The sequence below is a fragment of the Muntiacus reevesi genome, chromosome 2, assembly GCF_963930625.1.
Source record: "Muntiacus reevesi chromosome 2, mMunRee1.1, whole genome shotgun sequence".
Taxonomy (NCBI): Eukaryota; Metazoa; Chordata; class Mammalia; order Artiodactyla; family Cervidae; genus Muntiacus; species Muntiacus reevesi.
In genome coordinates this window covers 266316055-266333450 of record NC_089250.1, presented here as the reverse complement: position 1 = coordinate 266333450, position 17396 = coordinate 266316055, and the positions used below count along the sequence as shown (strand labels likewise).

The following is a 17396-nucleotide window of genomic DNA, read 5'->3' as shown; positions in this document are numbered from 1 at the left end:
CACACTGACATCATTGCTGTTCCTTGGACAAGCCGAGCACCTCCAGCCTCAGGGCCTTTGCACTTGCTGTTCCTGATCCCTGGACCACTATTCCCCCAAGACGTGCAGGTCCTGCCCTCGCTTCTCTGAGGTTTCTAGCCAGTAACCAGCAACTTCATCACTCCCTATCCCCTGATTCGTTTTCTCCTTCTCCTTTGTGTTTATTATTACCTGACATAACACATACATAAGTTATTCATCTCTGTTTCTTGTCTGTCTCCCCACCGATATACCAGCTCCATTGAGAGTATAAATGTCTCCCTATTTTGTTTCCTACTGTTTCCCCAGTGCTTAAAATAGAGCCTGGCACATGGTAAATGTTGCATAAATATTTGTTAAATGAAAGATTAAAAGATAGCGACCAAAACAGAGCCTGAGAGGAACAGGAAGAGAGAAGAGAGACCAAAGAGGGAGGGGGCAGGGAGGAGATAAGGGAGTGAGGGAAGCTGAACTAGGGGAGAAATGAGAAGGGGGGTTGTGTCGAGATGTTTAGGAGATGGGACTTCCCTGCTGATCCAGTGGTTAAGACGCCACATTTCCAATGGGGGCAGGGGGAGGGTGCGTTCCATTCCTGGTCAGGGAAGATCCCACATGCCATGTGGCCCAGCCAAAAGTTTAAAAAAAAAAAAAAAAAAAAGATGGAGGAGAAAAGTGAGGAAGGGAGAAGAAATAGAGAGGTGAAGCAAGAGCAACAGAGCTGAGGGAATGAGTCAGAACAGAGCAAGGGATAAAAACAGACATGGAGAGACATGAGAGGGGGACACACACAAACGCTGAGAGACAAAGAGACAAATACAGACAAAGAGAAAGAGGACAGAGGAGAAGGTGGTGAGGGAGACACAGAGAAAAGAGCGCAGGAAAGTGGGCTGGGAGAAGAGCCCTGACAGTCAGAGGGCGGGGAGCCTGTGGGAACAAGGATGGAGTCCCTCCCTCTAACTCACCATTGGCTGGTGTCCAGAGCTCTGGACTGACTGGCAATCCCATGGATCCAAGCTGTGGCTTTTAAAGCCCCAGGGACAGAGGGTGGAGAGCGAGAACATGTCTAAAGGCTATTCTAAAGGCTTCAGATCACCAGCTTCTTTAATCCTCAGAAAAACTTTATGAGATAAATACTATGATCATCTTCATTCTACAGGACCAGAGAGGTTGAGTTAGCTGCCCACAGTCACACCATTAGTGAGAAGAAGAGCTGGGATTTGAATCTGGGTATGTTGGCCCCAAGATCAGTGCCCCTTACCACCATCTACGCTAAGTGGAAAGGGGTGCCGGCTTCCTGAATTCCATTCATCCTGGAGACACCCTCTGGGAAGTGGTGCTGGAGTGGTAGAAGGAAGGAGGGGAGGTAAACAGATTGATGTTCCTAGCCCGGTACAGATGGACAGCTGTCCCAGTCTGAAGGAGGAGGCTCCGCTTCACCATCCTAAGAAAGTCTCCAGTTCAATGGAGGTGGTGGTCAGACAGGAAATCACTTCCTGCTTGTAGGGTCCTATACCCTGCCCAGGGCTAGACCTTAGTCGTCTGGGTAGGTAAACGGACTCAGCCACCTCTGACTCTCTTAGCAGGACTCAGGTTGTTCTGCCTTCGTTTGCAGGCAACACTGCAGACCAGAGAGGCAGTACTAAGCTTCAAAGGCAGCTGGGTGCTTTGATAACTTCCTCTGATTTTCAAAGGGTACCACCACCCTGTCCACACTCATCTCTCAGCTCCCAGGAACATGAACTCATGTTCTTCCAGCAGTACCTTGACTTTTCCAGGTGATTTAGCTTCCGTGCCGGACACTATAGTTATACAAATCACAATCCCCAGAAACCCAGTTCTCGCTATCAACCCAACTCTTGTCTCCTGTGCTGTTACCGGAGGCCAGCCCTTTTCTCCCCTCCAGAGGTACTTGTCTTCTGCAAGCACGCAAAAACCTGCGAAGCCCTACACACCGTCTGACCTTCAACTACCTTGTTGCGGATAAGCGTCTTCTCCTCACCCCAACCCAGAAAATACACGATGGCGACGGAAGAAGAAAATGACCTCCCCCACCCCGGGAAGAGGAGAACGCACACAGCCCACCCAGGGTGAGAGGCGATGCCCAGATGCCAGGAAGGGCTTGCCTTCACAAACTTGAGAGAGGGGCCCCTCTGCAGACAACACGACAAATACAGCACGAGGCAGCTGGGGCTGGAGTTTATTGCAGGTAGATAGATGCACACGGAGATTCAGGGAGGGAGGAGAGGGGCCGGCTGAGGGCTCCGTGCACAGAACCCTACGGCGGGAGGAGCAGGAGGCAGTGACCAGTATGGGGTCTGCCTGGTGAAGGACCCGGCCTGACGGCGGAGGAGCTGCGAGCAGCGAGGACCAGAGCCGGCTCCCCTTCGCCCCCCATTCTTCAGGATGACGGCTCCGCAGACGCTAGACGGTGTCATGAAGAGGGAGCCAGACACCAATTCGGGACCGGCGCGTCCGCGGAGGGCGCCGGGCTCTCGAAGGCTGACGGTCCATCTTGGGTGAAAAGGAAGGTTACCCGGGTCCTCGCCCCGCCGCGGCCTCCGGCGTCTTCCCCAGCGTCTGGCGGCTCGGGCGGCGGCGGCTGGGGTCACTGTGGCGGCGGCGGCGGCGGCGGCGGCTGCGCGGCAGCTCGAGCTGGGGTCTCGGCCCGCCAGGGGCTCCCAGGAGGCAAGAGACCGAGGCTGCGGCGGGCGCCGGGGCAGGCAGCGCACCCGCGCGGGCGCCGCACGAAGAGGACTGCGCGCTGGGCGGCGGACCGGCTGGGGCTGCAGGGGGCCGCGTGGGAACCCAAATGAGACCGTAGTAGACAGCGAGCAGCACGGCAGCCAACGAGACGCAGAGAAAATAGGCGCAGACCGGGGCTAGGCGCAGCCAACGGCCCCGCGGGCCCTCGCTCAGCCCTGCGCCACCCGGGCTCTCGCCGCCGCCGCCCACGCAGCTCGTGCCCCGCATCCCCGCAGCCCACTCGGCCCGGAGCCACAGCCCGCACAGGCCCCGCCCCCTCGGCCCGCCCCTCCGGAGGACCGCCTCCGCGCTTAACTCTCCACGTCCAACCCCGCCCCCGCCAGCGTGGCCACGGCCCCGCGTGGGCGGGCCTCCTCCGGGTTCTAACTCTCCCCCGCCCTACCACGCCCCCGCCAGCGTGGGCACGCCCCCCGAATGGGCGGGCCTCTTCCGCACTCTAGGCCCGCCTCCTCCTCAGCCTCCGGCCAAACCCTAGCAAGCTAAGGCTTAACAACAGCGTTCTGACCCCGCCCCAAGCATGCAATACCTCGCTTTTTCTCAAATGTTGGTCTCTTCCCAGCCGACTCCTACCAGGCTTCGGTGTTATGCCCGCCCCGGAGCTTACCTCCGCTCTCTCCTTCTCTCCTCCTCCCCGCGCCCTACCCATCCCCTTTCGGAACTCAGACTTCTCCCCGGCATCTAGCTCCGCCGCTCCCTTGCCAAGCTCAGGCCTTTTAAGTCCTGCCCCAGTTGTAATTTGCCTTTAACATTCGATTCCACCGTCTTCTCCCCCTACCCTCATCTGTCTTCAATCCAGATTCCGCTTCTTTTCTCCTCCTCACTCCACTAGTTTGAGCACCCCATTCTAAACCAAGCTCTCTGGCCGCTGGCTGCGCCCCACACCGGCGTTAGGGATTCCCATCTAAATCTGCGCTGTGGTTCCACCTCACTTCCTAACACCCTTCCTTGTTTTTAACTCCATTACAATGCGGGCCCCAAACATCCTAACCACGCCCTTCGTTGGACGCGCCTCTTCCTCCATATTTTGTCTCTTCAGGTCTAAACTCAGACGCCGAAGCTCCAGCTCCGCCCCACACCCGTCACGCCCCCTCCCCGTCTCCTCCCCCACCACCCTCAATTTCTCCCTCTCTAAAGCCATGGGGTCCAAAGCGGGCTCCAGGGAGGATAGAGCACAGCTCGGAGATCCAGACCAAACCCCTCCTGCCGCCCCCTCCCCATCAAGGCGGGGAAGCGTCAGTCCCCTCCCAGCAGCGTCTTCAGGAATTCGGGGAGGCCTGTGGGGGGGGGAGGGAAGATGTATCAGGGGGGTGGAGGAAGAAAGAGCCCCTTCCTCCCGCCTCTGCCGCCACGGACAAGCCCGCCAAGCACAGCAACCCAGCCTGCCCCCGCCAGAAACACAGTTCAAAGGTTAGCGGAAGCACTGCGTTTAATAGGGACCAGGCTGGCGGCCGGGGAAATCAGGTCCTTCAAGAGTCACCGGTTATTAAGCCATGCCCCAGATATAAGCTCCTGGAGGCGGAAAACGGCCCGGGGAACTGGCACCTACACCCCCATGGCCTCCGAAAGTGGGTAAGTAGAGGGTGTCTCAGCCACCCTGGTGTCACTGCGCCCCCTATTTGTGACACTGGAGTATTGCCCTGGCCCCACTCGGTTCACTACCCCTGGCTCCTCCCCCCGCCCTTACATTTAACCCTCTCCTGGCTGGAGTGGCGGAAGCAGAGGGCAGAGGAGCGAGGCGGCGGAAGGTTAGTGCAGAGCGCGGAGGCCGCAGTCGGCGGGCGCGGTCAGCGGGCGGCCCCCGGTGGTGAAGCGGCCGCCACCACTTTGCAGAAACGCACCCTCTGGAAGTCGGCGATCTCTGCGGTCTCTTGGCCCTCGGGGTCCGCCTCTGCGAAGAGAAAGGGCGGTCATCTGAGGGCAACAGTAACCCCGCCCCCCACCGCCGGCCCCCGGACACCCTAGCCCCGCCTCTCCACCCCACCAAGCCTGGCTGCCACCCACCCTGCGTTAAGCGGTTTATGAGTCTCAGGCTCCTTTAATCCTCGGAGAGGATCTACGCAGACACACACCCCCCAACCCCGCAACAGAACCCTGTTTACAATCGAATACATAATTTGATACAGCAAGATCGCAGTCACGTGACCCAAAGACAAAGCTCTCCGGGTACCAAGACCTCAGCCGCCATCCTAACCTCTGTCCTCTCCCATCCCAGCCTCACCCCACGGACATAAGCCAACCTCTAGCAAGCCTGCCCTATAGGATCTACTTCCACTTCCCTTGTCCACCTTCTGAGTCCTAACCAGACCTTCCTTGGCTATGCCCCCAAGTCCTAACCCCTACTCCTTGGGGAGGTCGGAGGTCCACAACCCGGCTTCCGCCTGGCGGAGGTGGAGACTGGGTTCGCCTGTTGCTCCAGGTCCGCTAGATGCCACAGTTTTTACCCCGATATTTTATGTATTTCTATTCTAATTTACCCCATTTACTAATTTACACCTCAAAACTGTAATCACGCCCACAGCTAGATCCATTACTCTCCTCCCCGGTTCTTCATTTTTGACCGATTTGTATTTCAAATCCTGCTCTAAGCTCCTCCCTATCAATTTAACCCACCCCCTTGTTTCTAGATTACAGAACCCCTGGAGTAGCCCTCTACCTCCTAATCCCACCCTGGCTCCACCCCCTCACCCCCAAACGCCTCTGGGAAGTCCTCCCTGTAGCTCCACCCCCTTGACCCTGGATTCGTTCCCACCCAGCAGCCTAGCCCCGCCCCCCTCACCCCATCCCCGGACCAGCAGCCACCCCACACCCATAATGGAGACGTATCCACTCCATTCTACTGCCCCCAAACCGTCCTCCCCTCAACCCAAGAGGAAGCGGAAGGAAGGCCACCTCCACCACCCCAGCCACTCCCCCAACCTGGAGCTGCCTCAGACCCCTCCTCTTCAGCTTTCTGGGTTCCTGGGGCGCTGGGCCCACTCTCCAAGGAGGCAGGGGCTGGCTGGTCACCTCCTGGGAAAGGGGGAGGCCCAGTCAAGCCCATTCCCCTCCAAATACCCCCCCTCCAAAGACAGAAGGCTCTGGGGGAGTGAGAGGAGGTTTAAGGACACATGTGGGAAGTGTCATTTGAGGAAGTGATCTCTTTATTGGGGAGGGCGCTCTGAATGGCTCAGGGCAGGGCAGGATCTGGGGGTGGGCCTTCTAGAGACAGGCATGGACCATCCTCCCTAGCCACCAGGGCACACAGGGTCCCTGGGTCCTGAGGGTCCCCCATGCACCCCTTGAGCACACACGCAAGCAGCCAGCTTCATGCATTTTCAAACGGCCAGGCCTCACCCGGAGAGACAGCATCTGCTGGGTGGGCAGTCCGGGGAGAATTCAGCTCCATCTCTTCACCCCAGTCGGACACAGGCTGATGGCCCCCGGGGGGCGAGAAGGGGCTGGAAGGCGTGGCAGGGGCCTGGGGGAGCGGCAGGGGCTCTTCCAGCCTGGCGGGCTCTTTGTCACCGAGTTCCCTGGTGGGGCTCCCGCTGGGGCTCCCACTGGGCTCAGCCTCCTGGTGATCTCCAGCTGGCTCTTCTTCCTCATCATCAGCCTCCTCTTCTTCCTCTATCTCCTCTTCATCTTCACTCACGTCTTCCCACTCCTCATCCTCCCCGTCCTCCCCCTCATCCAAGCCCTCCTGGCCCTCATCGCCTTCGCCCTCCTCGCCCTCATCCTCAGGAGGCCGATGGGCAGGGGCCGGGGTCTCAGGCAGCTGTGAGGAACACAAGGCAGGTCAGGGAGAGGCTGCAGGCCCCCAGGCACCCCCACGCCGTGCTGCCTGCCAGGAGCTGACAGCCTGCCCTACCTGCGTGGGCGCCTCCTTGGGGGGAGCAGGTTGCGGGGGCTCGGGAGCTGCGGACACGGCCTCCTTCGTCTCCCAGCGGTCATCGTGGTCACTGGAGGGGACAGAGGAAAGGAATAAAGCCCAGATGGACAGGAGGAAGGGGCTTCCCACCTCAGGCTCCTCCCCAGACAGAGCTGCAAAATTCAACAGGTGGAGAGAGCAGGTCTTCGGGATTTCCAGACAAGGAGCCGGCAGGCTAGAGCACCAAGGAGGAAATAGGGTGTGTGTCCCAGGTGTCGGAGGTGGCCAGGTAGAGAGGGGCCAGGTGGGCAGAAGAGATGGGTGGGAGGGGTGGACGGAACAGATGAGGGTAAAGCAACAGCCAGGCCCTGACGCCCCCAAAACCAAGTGCCTGACCCACAGGGAGACAAGTGCCCGAGAGACAGATAGAGAAAGAAAGGACAGAAACATCCCCCAAACACACAAGCCAGAAAACAGCCAGAGGTAGAGCCACACAGTCCCGCTGGGCTGTGCATGTCCAAGGGGAAGGGGGCCCCCACCTGTAGGCACGGGAGGCTGCCTTAGGCTGGGGTCGGCTGCTCTTCTTCTTTCTGCGGCTGACCTCAGTTTTGTGCTGGGACAGGAACTCCCTGAAAGTGGGCGGCTTGGGGGGCCGGGCCCAAGCCTGGTCATCTACAACAAAACCCAGGGGAAGTCGGGGGTGGAAGACACATACAAGCCACCCCTATCCCACCCTGCCCCAATACCCCGTCCCAGCCAGCTGCCTCACCCCACCCAAGAACTCCCACTCACCATAGCGGTGGGATGGTTCTAGGGCCACAGCTGGGCCATCCTTGAACCTGGGGAGAAAGAAAGGGGTGAGCAGGCAGCTGGTGGCACAGAGAGAACAGGTAGGGCGGGGAGTCGTCAGGGGAGGTGCGGGCCACGGTTAGAAATCAAGATCGCAGATGGCAAGGTCCTCAACCCGAATGGGGGAGTGTCAGTGATTAACGCACAGGGTCAGGCGGAAGACAAGAGCAAATGTGACACGGCGGTACAAACGCAGAAAGAAAATGATCAGTGTTTGACAGCAATTCCCCACCTCAACAAAACGTGAGTACAACATCCCCAGCTTCCTGTCAAGCCACATCTCCCACCACTCTCTCTCACCTCCCGAGCTTAGAGAGCTCTCCTACCACATACAGTTCCTGCCTCATGGCCTTTGCACGTGCTACTCCTGGGGCTTGCTTTCTCCAATCTTTCCAGGGCCCGCTCCATTACCTCCTTCAGGCCTCAGCTCAGAGGCCTTCCTAAACTTTTCAATCACGTATTATTACATACACTGTGTTGCATGCTAAGTTGCTTCAGTCATGTCCAACTCTTTGTGACCCTATGGACTGTGGCCCACCAGGCTCCTCTGTCCATGGGATTCTCCAGGCAAGAATACTGGAGTGGGTTGCCATGCCCTCCTCCAAGGGATCTTCCTGACCCAGGGAATGAATCTTCATCTCTTACGTCTCACAGGCTGGTTCTTTACCACTAGCCGCCTGGGAAGCCCAATTACATACATTATTTAGGTCTAAAATAGTAGCCTCCAACCCTCTCCACACTCCACTTCATTATTCTTCAGCGTCTGACATTAGCTCTATTCACTGCACAATCTGCTCTATTCAATGCAAACGTGAGACTTGCTGCAGGCTGCTGTGGGGACGAAGAGGAAAATAATTACTTTCTCAGTCTTAAGCCTAAGAACATCTCCGAAAAAGCTCACCTGCCTCCCCCCTTAGAAAGATCGGCTACAGTATCTGTGCTAAATGTTTCTCATGCTGGCAAAGGCTTAGCTCACAATCCAAAAATAAATGCTCCGACCTCCAGGCACACAGACAAGATCCTCTTTCTTTAGCCAGCGCTGTGGCAAAGGATAGAGGATGATGTAAAAATGACAGCTGCCCATCTTAAGACTGCTATTCAGCAGCTCTTCCAGAATCTTCTCCACCTTTGCTATGGCAGTTAGCCCTCCTGTGGATGATGCCTTCGCTTTAAGTTTGACTAATGGGATGTTTCCTGGGACCCAAAAGGCGACAGAGTCAGACCTGAGAATAATAATGCCACAGGGATAAGGTGCTTGGGTAGGTGGCAGACACAGGTTAGAGGAATGAAGGAAGGATGCCAAGGGGTCATCGTTGTAATTCTTCATGCCCTCCTTGCATGAGAACTCACATCCGCACCCTCGGCCACAGAGCTGCTGCAGTACTACCCACAAGAGTGGGCAGAGTTTAACTTCCTGCCGCAGCAAGGTGGGGTCTGCTGGCTAACAGAATGAGGACGTGTGTCACTGTCCCTCCTGCACATCTGCCAACACTATGGCCAGTGCTTCCTCCAGTAGCCCCTTCCCTCAGCGCAAACCCCAGAATACACACATCCCGGGTGGAAGTGAGTTTCAACCCCAGCGGGACCCACAGCTTCCAGTCCAACCTGAATCAGCCCAACTTAGAAGACCCGTAAACACGACAGAAAGAAATGTTTCTGGACTTCCCTGGCCATCCAGTGGTTAAGAATCCACCTTCCAGGGCAGAGGATTTGGGTTCAATCCCTTGGTCGGGCAACTAAGATTAGGATCTACAAGCCTTGGAGCAACTAAGCCTGCACACCACAAGAACTGAGGCCAGGCACCTTGGAGCCTTCGGGTCACAATGAAGAGGCCGCACACCATAACCAAGTCCCGACGCAGCCAATACATAAATAAATAAATGGTTGTAAAAAAAGTATGGCTGAGTCCTTTTGCTGATCACCTCAAATTACCACATTTGTTGTTATACTGGCTATACCCCAATACAAAATGCTTTTGGTGTTAAAAAAAAAAAGGAAAAAGAAACGCTTTTCTGTGCCCCTGAGATTTGGTGGTGGTTATGCAGTGTTACCTGGCTCCTGCTAACTGATACACAGGATGAGAAACCCAAGAGAGGCCAAGGAGTCAGAAGTCAGAGCCAAGGTCGAGGAGCCCCACAGGGGCGGGCAGGGCGGAGACTCACATGCCATCCGTCTTCTCGGCATCCCACTCCCGCCGCCACTGGCCGGTGGGCTTGCGGTGCCTCTGCAGACGCTCCTGGTCAATCTTCTCCCGCTCCTGCTTCCAGCGCAGGTACTCGGACCGCTCTCGGCCCGTCATAGAGAGCGTCATGTCCCCGGTGCCGCCCAGGCCGGCCCGGCGGCCCTGCCCCCAAAAGATGGGCAATCAGGGCTCCGCCCACGTCTCTCCCCGCTGCACCCCCTCCCTGAGGCCTCCAAAGCTCCTAGGTAGAGCCCCTGGCTCAAGGTCACAGGGGGAGGTGACAGGGTGGAGATCAAAGCCGCATCTGCTCACATGCCACCGCAGAGAGGCCACCCCAGAGCCTTCGCTATTCTCCTTGCCCTCACCTGGCTGGGCTGCAGCCATCTGCCCAACATTCAGCATTATCTGACATCTTATTACATGGCCACTGATTTAGCCCCACCACCTAAACAGCAGCTAGCCCCGGGCAGGTACCCAGTAAACATCAATAACGTTAGTAAGGAGGAAAATCACACCCACACACATCATAAAGCTACAAACAGAAAGCAGTATGGCTCTGGGGCAAACATCAACTGGAGGGAAGCCTGAGCGGTAGAGCTGCAGCCTCTCCCTGCGCCGTGCCCGGCGCTCGACACACATCCCTCCCGGTGGAACCCAGAGACTGGCTGCTGGGCGGTAGTCGTGGCCAGGCCGCCCGCACCCACCTGCCGTTCCTGCTCAAGGCCGTAGCGCACCCGCTCGAAGTCAGGGCCCCCCCAGTTGCGCCCGTGCCGGCGGCTGCCTTCCCGGCGGTCCCGCTCAGGCTCCTCTAGGGGCCCACTGCGTCGCCGGGGATCATCCAGGAAGTTCCGCACCGGGTTGGGCTCCAGCACACCTTCCTGCGGGCATGTGGAGTTGATTGCGGGTGGGGGTGTTGGAGCACTCCCCCGACCCGGCGGCTCCGCCCCGCCGCCAGGGGGCGCCCGTGGCACTGACCCGCTGGTTGCGTTCATACTCTGCAATCTTCTCCATCTCCTCGTTCATCTTCTCAATGTTCTGCTTCCGCCGCTCCTCCCACTCCTTGTTGCGGGGAGGAGAGGAGAGAGAGAGAGAGCCTCAGAAAGAGCTACTCAGTCCGAGCGTTTGTCACCATCTGAGGCTCTCTCCTTAGACCTGTTATGCAAGGCAGCCTCTGGCTGGCACCTGGACACTCGCTCTCTGCACGTCCTGTCAACAGTTAACCAGTAAGCGGAGCTCCACGTGCCTAGACTTTTTCTGCATTACAGTGTATGATGAACACCCAATTTCCTTCTAGGGTCTGGAATCTGGGTGTGTACTGTAGGCAGAGGGGACCTATGTGACCTGCCTCGGATAAGAAGCCTGGGCACTAGCTCTATAACGAGTCCCCAGTAGATGAACTTTGACATATGTTGTCAATGAAGAACAATTAAGTGCAGCCTATGTGTCTCTGGGCTTCCCTGGTAGCTCCGTGGTGAAGAATCCGCCTGCCAATGCAGGAGACACAGGTTTGATCCCTGGGTGGGGAAGATCCCCTGGAGTAGGAAATGGCAACCCACTCCAGTATTCTTGCCTGGAAAATCCCATGGATAGAGGAGCCTGGCCGGCTACAGCCCATGGGGATGCAGAGTCGGACACATCTTAGTGACTAAACAACAATTTATGTCTCCACTGGACGCGGACTCTTGGAAGCTAGCGCCTGGTATCCTCCAGGCTCTGGCTCATGGGCCCTTTTCCTTTACTGATTTTGCTCTGTATTCTTTCCCTGTAATAAATCTCAGTTGTTAATCCTTCTGGCAAAATGCTGAGCCTGGGAGAGGGGTTGGGGACCCCTGCGATGGCTGCCACAGTAAAAACTTGGCAGATGGCCAGGTGACCCCCACAATTCATTCTCCTCCCTTTCCTAGGTAACAATTTTCCCCCCACCCCGGGTGACAGAATTTTAGATGAGCAGGTGCCCAAGATGCTGGGAACATTTGCATTTCCAAGACTCAGCATACAATAGAGAAATAAACTTCCATTTGATTAATGCCATGGCACTTTGGGTTCTTTCTAAACATCCTTAAGAAACATACATTGAGTGCTTAATCTGAGGGTTTCTATGCCTGATGTCACACGATGCTTATGAAAACCGTGATTTTCATTCCCGTTTAAAAGTGAGAACCTGGAATCTCCTAGAGGGGAAGTGAACTGCCCAAGGACAGGGAACTTATAGAAAGTTGTCCCCTAAGCCACCAGGCTGGGCAACTTTCCCACTCTGCTAATCTGTGTCGTGGGGTGCTGAGAGCAGCTACAGTAAGAACCTCACCACTCCCTACCAACTAATTCAGGGAATGACAGCGAGCGAGAACATGTGCGCATGCGCACACTAATGAGGAAAGCACGGGCGCATGCGCGCTGGGCAGACCCGACCAGACAGCACCAGAAAGACATAAAGGGAAGGGAAGGCAGATGCCACAAGCACCCAGCAGAGCGCAAAACAGGAGACAGAGAGAGAGACAGGGAGAGCACCCACAGCACTGGTCTGGGGGAGAGAGGAAGAAAGGGAAGAGGTGAAAAAGAGGCGGAGCGAGGGTCCAAAAAAGAGAGAGACAGTGAAAGACGGATGAAGGAGAAAATCCATTTGAGAGCAGAAACAGAAAGAGCAACAGGACAACATTGAGCCTCCCAAAGGACTTCAGGCAGACTTCAGCCCCCTCTGGGCTCCTACCTTGGATTTGCGGTCGGCAGTCGAGGCATCGCCACCTCCAGAGAGATGAGAGGACCCCCTGCCCCGACCCCTCCGGCCGCGGCCCCCAGCACCTCCCCGAGGCTGCTCCCCAGGACTGTCTTCCCAGCTGCGGGATGTCCGGCCCATGCCTGCCCGGCCTCCGTGCTGAGGGGGGATCCGGCCTCCCTTGCTGACCCCTGGAGGCCGAGGGGTCCCTGGAGACCTCCGGGAGGGACCCAGGTTCTTCTCCTGGAAAGGGGGGAGAGGGGAAAGGACAGTCACTGAGGCAGGGAGACCAGGACACCCCAGGCCCAGACGGCGGCTGCCAGGATGGAGGCCCCCACAGGCCTGGGGCAGCTGAGAAAGCTCTTAGGTCTCAACTCTCACCCCCTCCCAGTCCTCACGAGTTCCCACTCTGGAGTGGAGCTCACCATTTCCACCGCCACATTCTCCTTCTCCACTGAGCGGCCCTTCCGGGGAGCTGTCACTGCTACTCCCTCCAGTTCAGCTTTTTTCCGGTCCTCCTCAATCTCCTAGGAGATCAGAGATAGCGGGTATCAGGGGTCCTGTGTCCAAGCCAGATTTCGACAGTCCCCTGAATATCTCCAAGTCTGCCCCACTTCTTCCCTCTAACCGCCCCAGGCTGTTCCCCTGCTCAGACCCTCTGAGCCAGAGTCAAAGGCTCCCCCACAGCCAATGGGGCTCCACAGGGTGTGGTCTCATTACCATCTCATCCTCATCTCCCACTCCTCTCCTCTCCCTCACTGTGATCCTCTCACTGTGCCTGGAACACAACAGGTTCAAACCTGCCTTAGGGCCTTTGACCTGCTCTTCCCTCTGCCAGGAATGCCCCTCCTCCATAGAGTCTCCAGTCCCTCACCTCCTGCAGGTCTCTGCTCAAAAGTTCCCTTCTCAGGAAGGCCTTCCCTGACCAGCTTGCCTGCCATTCTCCACACCCCCCCACCCCCCCACCCCGCCCCCTTCACAACATGACATTATGTCTATTTTGCTTCTTATCTGGCTCCTCCCCATAACAGAATCTACTCCAGGTCAGGGATATCTCTCTGTTTTGTTCACTGATGTATACCCCAAACCTGGAACACTGCCTGGCACACAACAGAGGCTCAATATCCTCTTTTTTTTTTTTTTTAATGAATGAATGCATGAAGAATGAATAAATGAAACCTACTCCTCCTCCTATCTCAGGGACAGCCCCACCACCTACTCTTGTCACCTGTGACAGGGACCTGGGCCTCATCCTGGATCCTCTCCTCACCTCCTGCCACTGCCCATCAGTCACTGAGTCCCTCCCAACAGCCCTGCCCCAGGCCAAGCACCTCCTCTCCGTACACCCCCACACCCCTCGCCCCCCGCCGAAGTCCCTGCCCCAGTTTCCCCCTTGTCTCAAGTGTCCTCTCCTCCCATCTACCACCACAGAGCAACCAAAGGAGTCTTCCTACGTATCTATTCTGACCTGGCCCCACTTCCATTCAAAGCCCTCGATGGCTCCCCAGTGTCCTTAGGAAAAAGTCCAAACTCTTAGCCTTATGGCCTTCTGGGCCCTGCGTGGCCGGGCCCCAGCTGGTCTCTCCAGGTCAATATCCTCCAACTGACCCTCCAACTTTAAGCTCCAAGTTTTCACACAAACTGTCCCCTGTGTGTGATGTGTGTTCTGCTCTCCTTTTCGACTAGCTGGGACTTCCCTGGTGGTCTAATGGTGAGGACTCCATGCTCCACTTTCATGGGCCTGGGTTCAGTCCCTAGTCTGGAAACTAAGACCCCCCACAAGACATGCTGTGCAGCCAAAAAATAAAAGACTGACTAACATCTACTCACCTTTCGGGTCTCAGAATCCCCTTATCCAGGAAGTCCTCCTTAATATCCCCCAGGCTGGGTGAAGAGCCCCACCTGGGCTCTCACAGAACCCTGCCCTCCTCCATCCCAGCGTGGCTCACTGTGGCTCATCACGGACTGAAGCCATGGCTGGGCCCCTACTGGCCTGTGAGCCCTGGAAAGGCAGACCCAGGGGCCCCTCCATCACCGCTGCCGCCACAGTGCCACTGAGCAATGGGCCCTGGTGAATACTTGTGAACGAACAAACGAATGATGGAATGAAAGGAGGAATCCCAGGCTAAGGCCCTCAGCTTTTACCCTGACAGTGATGAGGAGTCATGAAAAGGTTTTAAGGAAGGGAGAGGTGAGGGAAACTCACTGCGGGGAGGAGAGGGGATGGGGTCTCCCAGGGCGGGGCTAAGGCACCTGGTAGCGCCGGATGAGGGCCTCATTCTTCCGCCGAAGAGCTTCGATCCTCTTGTCCAACTCAGCATCCTTCTCCTCCTTCGATTTCAGGTCCAGTGTGGCTGACTGAGAGGGCGGGCAGATAAGAGGCTGAAAACCTTCACCCACCCCAGGGTCTGCGAGTCGGGAACCTCTTCTCCCAAGCCCCCTGCCCCAAGGCTCAGATCTCAAAGACCCTACTTTTCTTCTCACCATTCCACTGGCAGGGTGGGCCCTGGGTACCAGCAAACCTCCCCTGCGGAATCTGGACACAGCACTGCGGGCTCCTGAGGGCAGAGAGAACAAAAGGACTAAGGTCAATGGCTCCACTCAGTCTCTTCCTCTCCCAGACTGGGGGCTCCTCAAATGCACACACACACCCTTCACTCCAAGAGAACTGTTGCCCTCACACACACACAAACCCCCTTCACTCCAAGGAACACACACACACACACCCTCTTCACTCCAAGGGACACACACACACCCTTCATTCCAAGGGAAACACACACACACACACACACACCCTTCACTCCAAGGGAATTCTCGCCCTCACTCCCAGCCCCTCTTCTTGAAGCCCCTCTTCTAGCCCACCCCGCTACCAGGAAAAGTTTAGACTCAGTCCTCTCCAGAAGGTTTTGGACCCATCCATTTCCTATGTAAACAACGTAGTCACACAAACCCTGGGAAAGTCCTGGGCCTGCCCCACCCTTAGGGAAACATCCCACACTGCTCCCTTCAAAACGAAAATCCTAGTTCAGTCTCCACACCCCTGTGCTGGAAGTTTAAAACCAAGGCCTCTACCCCAAGAGAGCCTTAGGAAGAGTCTCTCCCACGACCTGCCGCAAGAAAGCCTGACTCGCTGTGCCCAACCTGGTGCTGCTCACATCCCGCTTAACAGTCTACACCTGACTCTTCCCCAGGAACTTCAGCGACGTTTTATAACCCTACACTCAAAAATTAGTCGGACCCCCTATTCCTATTCGCTGACCCTACCCTCAGGGATATTAAAGCCCCGCCCCCCCAGCACCCCCCAAAAGATTCCTCCAACAGACCCAAGACCTCCTGGCGAGGTTTCCCGGGTCTGGTTCGGCCTCCCGGGTGAATACCCTCCCCGCCCAGGCGCAGAAAAAACTGCCCCGCCCCCACCCGGCTTTCTAGGGAAAAGTTCCAGTCTTCACCCGGTCCCGAACGCCACAGCCCCGCCCCGAAGACAGGCAAACTTTCCGGCCCCGCCTTTCCCGCCAAACCTCCGACCCCGCCCACATGCGCGTCAGTAATCCCACCCCCTTCCGGCGTCCGACCGCCCCGGCCAACTTCCTGACCCCGCCCACAGGCAGCAGTGTAAACCCGCCCCCTCCTCCTCACCTTCAGGCACCGGTCCCGCCCCCGGCTCGCAAGCCAACACTCTGGCCCCGCCTCCGATTTGCTGAGCCCAGCCTCTGGTCACGCCCCTGGCTCCGCCCCCGTCACGTCAGTATCTGGCCCCGTCCCCGGCGCCCCTAAATTCTGGCTCAGCGGCCCGGTTCCTGAGGAACTTTTTGGCTCCGCCCTACCGGCGCTTGGCCCTGCCCTCACCCTCGGGTCAGCCCCTGGCCCCGCCCCTGATTTCCTGGACCCACTTCCAGGACACGGAAACTTTCCGGCCCCGCCCCTAGCCCGCCGGGTACTATTTGGCCCCGCCCCCAGCATAACTTTTTTCGTGCCCGCCCCAGCTGCCCACCAAAGCACCGGATGCGTCCGGAGCCCGGCCCACCCAGGCCCTGCCCCGCCGACGGCCCGCCCCCTCAGTACCCTTCTAGCTTCCCATGTGGGCGTCCAGTCCCCGCCCCCCGCGGAGTACTCTGACCCCGCCCCCGCGGGCGGCGGGCTACCCGCCAGCGCCCGCTCCCCTCCACGTGGGGCGTCAGGCCCCGCCCTCTCCGGGCGCGCTCCCGGCCCCCTCCCCCGGTCACCTGTCCCGGAGACCCCGCGGCGTCCGCGACTCCGGCTCCGTCGGCCTCCGCGTCTGCAGCTCCCGGGCCACGCGCGTCACTTCCTGCCTGCACCACGTGAAGAGGCGAACTGAAGCGGGTTACTTCCGGTTTTGCAGGCCTGTTTCCGGGAGCCTTAAAGGCGCGGCGCTCCCCACCCCAACACCCCCTCCACCTACCCCCCTCCCCGGTAGGAGGCGGGAGTGGGTTGAGCAAGTGCACAGAGTGTTCTGCAAGCTTGTTCTACTGTCTTCTACCTGAATGACCTCCTTCCAGGGAAAGGAAACACCATCCTCTCTCTGGCCTCTACTTGCGTCTCCTCTTTCTTGGTTCCTATAAGCAGGTGCCAGGTGCTGGACTGACTCCTCGAAGCCTGACCTGCCAGCTTATGCTGGGGAGTGGGCTGGGGCTCCCCCACCCTCCTGCCAGTGAAACCTTACAGTTAGTTGTAGGAGCTCACAGTCTTCAACGGAAAGAATCTCTTCTTCATCCTCTGAATCAGCATTGAGTGCCAGCTCTGTACTGGGGGGATAGGGAAGTGGGGATTAAGGTGATAGAACAAGGCAGACCCCATCCCTGGACTCATGAGGGAAGGCACAAGTACATCTGAAATGACAGAAGACAGAACTGTGGGGGATGTCTTCAGAGTGAGACGAGGATAGCGTGAGAGGGGGTGGCTACAGGCAGGGGACACACAGCCTGTGCAAAGGCCCTGTGGTGAGTGAACTTGGTGCATTCTAGGGAACTGGAAGATGCTCAGAGGAGGATCTTCAGGGTTTGGCT

At 57.6% G+C, this 17396-nt stretch overlaps 2 protein-coding genes across 7 annotated transcripts; both read right to left on the bottom strand.

Annotated features, from left to right (window-relative positions):
- Positions 1–2201: 2201 nt before the first annotated feature.
- INAFM1 (InaF motif containing 1) lies at positions 2202–3125 on the bottom strand. Its single transcript, XM_065926393.1, has one exon. It carries the CDS (start codon positions 2986–2988, stop codon positions 2548–2550), a length of 441 nt encoding a protein of 146 aa, XP_065782465.1. The 5' UTR covers positions 2989–3125; the 3' UTR covers positions 2202–2547.
- A 778-nt stretch (positions 3126–3903) lies between these two features.
- Positions 3904–16681, bottom strand: CCDC9 (coiled-coil domain containing 9). 6 transcript variants are annotated; one of them, XM_065926391.1, is made up of 15 exons: positions 16596–16681; positions 14857–14930; positions 14626–14730; positions 12798–12899; positions 12367–12615; positions 10635–10718; positions 10364–10537; positions 9640–9821; positions 7421–7467; positions 7168–7300; positions 6629–6719; positions 6115–6535; positions 5698–5790; positions 4620–4669; positions 3904–4055 (listed from the first exon to the last, which is right to left on the bottom strand). In XM_065926391.1, exons 2-15 carry the CDS (start codon positions 14857–14859, stop codon positions 4038–4040), a joined length of 1752 nt encoding a protein of 583 aa, XP_065782463.1. In that variant the 5' UTR covers positions 14860–14930; positions 16596–16681; the 3' UTR covers positions 3904–4037. The 6 variants fall into 6 exon arrangements, with proteins under 6 accessions (XP_065782463.1, XP_065782459.1, XP_065782461.1 ...); XM_065926387.1 differs by lacking the exon at positions 3904–4055 and having other exon boundaries at positions 4551–4669; XM_065926389.1 differs by lacking the exons at positions 3904–4055; positions 16596–16681 and adding an exon at positions 16009–16133 and having other exon boundaries at positions 4551–4669.
- Positions 16682–17396: the final 715 nt, after the last annotated feature.